Here is a 6,969-nt window from a genome sequence, read left to right as displayed (position 1 = left end):
TGTCTTGCCCATTAGACTGACACACAAAAGCAGAGGCTATTTTCTGTTCACCATTGTACACCCACACTAAGTGCTCAAGTTACATTACATATTAAGTAGCATTTTGAGCACTTTAAGCCAGGCACTGCTGTAAGCATTTTACATGATCTGAAACATTTAATCTTCATTAAAATCCTATGAAATTAGGCATTATTATTTCCTGTTTTGCTGATTAGGAAACTGAAAGAGATTAATTTACGGGCCCAAGCTAGTGTGGAGATAGGATATGAACCCAAGCAGTCTGGATCCAAAGCCAGCACTCTTAATCCAGCTAACTGCAAATAAACCTTCAAAGAAAATACTAGGTAACACTGGTTAAAGGCCAGCAAGTACAACACAACTTTATGAAGACTAGGATAGCTAGGGGAAGACCTACTAGAGGAACTTGGAACTCTGAAGGGTAGGAAAGAAATAAACATGGGAGATAACTTTTTTTTTTTTTGGTGTAACCTACTGGGTGCCCAGACTCAAAGTTTGGTTGGGCCCTCTACTGGAGGATTTCTTGCAAGCAATGACCCCCCATTTGGAGAGAGGTGGGTTTCCCAAGTAAAACAAAATAAAGTATTAACCTGCATTTGAATAGGTTTCAACAGTTCTCAAAACATTTTCATACCCACTATCTTTAGTCCTCACAATCCTCATATGAAGGCTAATTAGTCCACTTTACTCCCTAGGAAACTAACAGCTAAAGTTGGCACCTGACAGCAAGGCTATAAGCTTTTTCTATTTATCCCCTCTCTGAAACTGCCTAGGTTCCTCAACTCCCCTGCAAGATCTTCAGGGTTCTCTATGGCTATCCTGGATCTCTACAACTCCTCCGTTTTCTCATCCTCTAGTCCTCTGGCCTCAGGCCCCAGTTGGAAAATGACTTAAATGGAAAATGGCAGAATTGAATTTCCAGGACTTAAAGTGGAATTGTGTCTGCTTTGTCCATTTCTTAGATATCCCTCAGAATCTTAGATATCCCTCAGAATCTTCCTATTCCCTCACCAGCTCAAAAAGTTTTGCTATCGGGTAATAATGTGTCAATGTAGGTTCATCAATTGTAACAAACTTATCATTGTGGTGGGAGAACAGATAATGGGGAAGGTTCTACTTGTGTGGAGACAAGGTGTATGGGAACCCTGTGCATTTTCTGCTCAGTTTTGCTGTGAGCCTCAAAACACACTAAAAATAACAGTAATTAAAAAAAATGCTCTACTAAATACTTCCAGCCTGTATATAGAGTGCCACTTTTATTATTTCTATCCCAATGAGGACTTCCTACACTTCACTCACCCACTCACACACACCTAAGTTAGCAATATGCCATCTGTACCTCATTCCATAACTGGATAGTTGGCCCTCTGTATCCGTGAGTTCTGCATTCAGATGCAACCAACCATGGATTGAAAATATTAAACAAAAAATAGTATAGTATAACAACTACTTACATACCATTTATATTTTATTAGGTTATTATGAGTAATCTAGAGATGATTCAAAGTACAAATACGGAGGATGTACATGGGTTCTATGCAAACATATCATTTTATATCAACAACTTTGAGCATCTGCAGATTTTGGTATCCAAGGGGGTCCTGGACCAGTCCACGCAAACACCAAGGGATTGTATTCTTAATCCTCACAAAGGCCACTATGGCCCTCATTATTCTTCTAAAACCTGGAAGCCAAACAGGTTCTAACATCATCTGAGCCACGCCTACCTTTCAGGATACTGGATGTGCAAAGACTAGCTGTACTCTATACTTACCTACCAAAGCAGTAAAACAAAATAGGCTATTTCAAAACTTAAACTCTTTGGCTCCACCTAGAGATTAATGTACTTTTTTTTTTTACATTGATCTAACGGTTCACAAAGACAAAAAAATTTCTGGCAGAACATGGGTATACCCATAAACACAACATGATTTTTATAAACTAAAGTATCTTCTTGATTTCTCTACAGAACTCAGACCCTGAAGAAACTCACTAACCCAGAATAGATTCCATGATCAGGAACAAAGAACCCAAAGAAATTCTATATATACTTATCAACTTTCAAATATTAAAAAGTAATTTATGACTGTGATACAATAGTGCCAAAAGACTTAAGAGATCTGTTTCACACTGCTTCAGATCCTGGGTACAATCAATGAGGACCACAAAAATATTTTATTTTTATTGTATGTACTTCATATTACATTCTACACTCAAAATGCTTCAGTTTACTAGTTTAGGTGAAAAGACATGGAAAACATACAGGAACATTAATTATAAAAATACCAAAACTTTCCATTTCAAGTTTCTGTTCATTAAAATCGTAAGTGTTTAAGATGCTCTCAAATAACTTTGCATCCATGAGCACAAATTTCATTTCTTCCTTTATAATTCACCTAAACATGGGCAAAATGCAAAACAAGAGCATAAAAATGGAATGCAAAAGGAAAACAACATATTTACACAGTAGTTTACAGGCAAGCCAAAGCCTGGCAAATAAAATTTCAACAACAAAATTTAATTTTTTTTTTTTTTTGACCAGTAAGGGGATCGCAACCCTCAGCACGGTGTGGTCTGCACCACGCTCAGCCAGTGAGAACACTGGCCATCCCTATATAGGATCCAAACCTGCAGCCTTGGCACTACCAGCACCGCACTCACCCTAGTGAGCCACAGGGCCGGCCCAAAATTTAATTTTTTTCATAAACCAAACTTTTATTCTCTTACCTACAAATCATGCATAAATGCCTGTGAAAAAGGATAAAAAGAATAAATCCATTTTGACTTGCTTGGCACAATTCAAAGGTGGAAAATTAAGATTTTTTGTAGAGAAAAGCCTTGAATAAACCCCAAATGTTTTTTTCACAAGACAGAAACTAGACCTCAATTTTGCACATAAGGGGATGTTGATATGGCATAATTTTATCACACACCAAGATTGCCACAATAGTTAAGGGAAGGCAGATGCAGGCCAACAAAAAAGTCACTGATACATTTCAATTTGAAAGTAGTCACTTTATTTAACTAAGCAGATTGCAAAAACAATCATGGCAGACACCTGAAAGGGAAAAAAATAAGCCCATTAAAGAAACACCCTAGCAGCTAAGAATTAACATAAATCATAGTTATAAGGAAGCTAACAATTCAATATCCATTTTTAAATAAATATGCAAAAATGGGCTTTCTTCCCTCCAGAAATGTCCTCACAAGAGTAACCAAACTGACTGCAATCATATACACTGTAATCATATAAAACAGCTGACTTTTCCCCCACTGAAAGTATTGTTTAAAATTCAACCAAACACCCATCAATATTTAGTGGAAAAAGTACGAGGGTACTTCAAAAAGTTCATGGAAAAATGGAATTGAAAGATATACAATTCTTTTAATGAACTTTTGGAAAACCCCTCATATTCAAGAGGACCGCTACTTTTGCCCTAGTATTAAGACAACTTCTTTCAGAATGCAGTCTCTCACCTTAGTTCATCCTTCTAATAAGCCTGTTGATCTGGTCTTCCCTGTTGCCAGCATCTCCACCTTCCACAAAATGAGTGGTCTTCTTCTTCATCCCACCCCGCGGAGAAGATAATTTGAAGGGCCACAGGAAGTTATTTGCTTCTTTGAAGCGCTTTCCAACAGTATAGATCTCATGAATCAGATCCTCCATGCAGATGATGCCATATTTACCTGAAAATTTTAATGTTATTTAAGGTTATTGAAGCTTTAAGGGATTATAAAATTCAAGCGCAGTTATAGGCTGAATTATAACCCAACAAGCGCAGTTATAGGCTGAATTAAAAGCAAACTGAGCAAACAATACAGAGGCAAATACACGGCTTTAGTTACAAAAGTTAAGGTTCAAGCCAATGAAATCATACCTTGCATTTTCCTCATACTTAACCTAGGATTGCATGAAACATGTGAATGTCCATAATGAGAAATGTAGGGCCACAAAGTGCCAGAAAATTAACACTTTGGTCTAATATCAACTATTTCCAAAATAAGCAGAACTTACCAAGAGATCGAGCAATCAAACTGTTATCTGTCAAGGCAATTCGCTTCTTATTGATTTTGCCATAACCACGCTTGTAGATTAGTTCATTTACTGACTTCAGGTTTGGGTACCTGAAATATAAAAAGCAGACATAAACGACCAAAGAACAAGGTTATCACTGTTAAAACATCTACAGCTTACTACGTATCCAATTTACCAAACAAATCAAAAGAAAAAAAGAGACTTACCCCCAAGCAATATACGGTTCCACAATCCTCAGCATGTTAATCGAAGCCTTGTTGAGCTTAACAAAGGTGCCGTTGAAGATCTGGCGAAGGCGAAGAAGCTGCAACACCTTTTGGACCTTTGGGCTCACACCATTGATACTACAGCGAAAAGGAACCAGTAAATTCATTTGGCTTTTACCAGAATTATTAATAAAGAACAGGAAGCTAAGCATTATAACTTTGGACAAGACACAAGTCCCACCTAAACAGATAGGAATACTCGCATGTTACAAAAGATCCAACACCACTGGTGGACACTGAACCCCTCCGGTACTCAACTAGAAAATGAATAGCTTTTGGCACAGGATTTGCAACTAAACCATTAAAATGATTACACCCCCACCCTTTGTTCTCGCTATTGTCAAAACACTATTATTGCAATGTTTCAGAATCAGGTCTCCCAAAAGTAACAAAGTTTTGCTGAGATTGTATAACTTTCCTTTTAAAGCCAGAAAACAATAAAAACTGAACTTACCCTCTGATCCTGATGACAAATGCCAATTTGGGTTCTGCAGGTACATAGAAGTTGCCAGCTTTTCTTGCCATCCTAGCCATACGAATCTCAGTTCTGTACATCTGCCTATATTCCTTGTGATAGTGCTTAGCTTTTTCATAGATAAGCTTCCTCCTTGCTTTTCGAAGCTGGAAACCAATTATCAGTTATTCATGACTTTTAGCTCCCAACCTCAAATAGCAATAACATAAAAAAAGTCTTCCCTTGAAACCTTTTTCTTGCCAAGGTATGCCATAACATTCCAAAAGACGGATACCTTTGTCTTAGAACGTCACATTAGGAAATTAAGCAGTTGTCTGGGACAGTACTGAAGTAAACAAGTCTTGCTTAGAACATCTCTCCTCCCTCAATCCCAACCACAAGGCCTCTTCTTACCTGCCTCAAGAAGTTTACTCACCATCTTTAGGGCAAACTTCTTTCTCAAGCGCTTGACCTTCAGCTCTGCGAAATTCCTTCGCTTTTTCTTAAGGGTTTCCGGCACAGCAGGAACCTTCTTTTTCTTCTCTCTGGCATTAGCAAACAAGAAAATGTTATCAGCAACTCAAAAAGCTAACAGAGCTGTATTACTGCCATTCTGTACTGACCACTTTGTTGTTTAAGTGTTGTCGCTGGCTCAAAGCAATGCTATCCTTAGCTTCTCTAGCACGCTAAAGTGTAAGAGAGACTTCAGAATTTCTCCATACCAATTACCTTCGCCTTTAACACGGACCACTTTATTTCAACGGCAATCACAAATTTAACAATAACAATAAATTTACATATAGTCCGGCCTCAGTCCCAGCCTCCGACAAGGAAAATATCCACAGCAAAGAAACGTTACTTTTTGAAAACTTTTTGACTGAAAAGTTACAGCAAGACACTGGCCCCTAGATTTCTTTAAAAAGGCCACCAACACCAAGGTTCGAGTCTCAAGCTCCACATGCTAAAAGCAAAGCCCTAACGGCAGAGACGCCTGAGCCTCGTGCCAGCCACGGGCGAACCCAACTTTGAGATTCTGCACGTCCCTCCAAAGACCCTCAACGGAAGACTGGACCGCCGGCCAACCGCACACCTGGTTCCCGAAATCTCCAAAACCTCCGCCCCAATGCCGCCCGCATCCATCCTAGCCTGGTGTCCCCACTGGTGTCGCAGAGCGTCACAAACACATAGATAAATGAGCAAAGGTACAAGCTACAGTCACATAAGGAGAATGTGAGGCAAAACGTCTCTGGTATCGGGGATGGAGAAGGATTCTTGAGACAACGAAGAGCAACTTACTCGACACCTTCCATGATTCCACCCGGAAAAGAGGAAGTCGACGCATGCGCTCTGTCCACTTAAAGACAGCGAATGAAGCCCCACGACTCGTAGGTGTCCTAGGATAAGCCAGAAAAGTACCCAGAACTGAGAACCTGCCTTGCAGACGCAAAACTAAGAACTGTCTGATTTAGCCTCTTCCAATCAACTTTCGGTAAAATTTGTATGGTAAAAATATATGCGTTGATTAGACTTTTCGATCAATTCAAGAGCAAAGAATGCTGACACCTTGACCACTCAGGGTCCTAATCCCTCGGATGCGTTGACAGGATTAGGCTCGAGTTCCACTCGGACGACACGCCTCCTGGATGCGAACTACAAATCCCGCCATGCATCACTCCATCGCCCTCCCGGCGACAGGGCAACTCCTGACCCGGACTGGACTATAGGCAACACTGCGGTGGTGATTACAGCCAGGAAAGTGAGAGCCTTTTGGGCCAAGTTCCAAACGGCTAGCTGCAATCGAAGTCACTTTTGGCCGCCTTCCTGGCTGTCTGCCCACCGTAGTCACAGCCTCCAGCATCCCTTTGCCGCGCCGCCGAGGTCCTCCTCGTCGTTCCCCCAGCCTGCAGGGCTGTCTTCCGCAGCGCCTGATCGCAGGCAGGGCGGTCTGGACTCCCCTGCTTAACGAAAGTGGCGACGCAGGGACAAGCGAGGACCGGACGGCCAGAGGAGGATGGCCAGGGCTCAGCCGACCGCTGGGCTCGGCAGGCGGCGGCCGGGACAGCACACGGCAGGGGGCGTGAGCTGCGAAGGGAGGTGCGCCGAGGGCTGGAGGCTGCGGCCACGGCCATGTGAGAGGGGCTGCCCCGCGCGGCTCGGCGGAGGCCTGGCGGGGGGGGGGTCGGGCCGCGGGCGGG

The 6,969-nt window shown here is 41.6% G+C and overlaps 1 protein-coding gene across 1 annotated transcript; it reads right to left on the bottom strand.

Annotated features, from left to right (window-relative positions):
- Positions 1–3,012: 3,012 nt before the first annotated feature.
- Positions 3,013–6,167, bottom strand: RPL7 (ribosomal protein L7). Its single transcript, XM_008578989.1, has 7 exons — positions 6,071–6,167; positions 5,211–5,319; positions 4,775–4,941; positions 4,261–4,398; positions 4,034–4,143; positions 3,496–3,705; positions 3,013–3,076 (listed from the first exon to the last, which is right to left on the bottom strand). Exons 1-6 carry the CDS (start codon positions 6,082–6,084, stop codon positions 3,497–3,499), a joined length of 747 nt encoding a protein of 248 aa, XP_008577211.1. The 5' UTR covers positions 6,085–6,167; the 3' UTR covers positions 3,013–3,076; position 3,496.
- Positions 6,168–6,969: the final 802 nt, after the last annotated feature.

This window comes from Galeopterus variegatus, unplaced genomic scaffold, assembly GCF_000696425.1.
Source record: "Galeopterus variegatus unplaced genomic scaffold, G_variegatus-3.0.2 Scaffold78, whole genome shotgun sequence".
Taxonomy (NCBI): domain Eukaryota; kingdom Metazoa; phylum Chordata; class Mammalia; order Dermoptera; family Cynocephalidae; genus Galeopterus; species Galeopterus variegatus.
The sequence above is the reverse complement of the archived record's forward strand: the minus strand, read 5'-3'. Positions and strand labels throughout refer to the sequence as shown.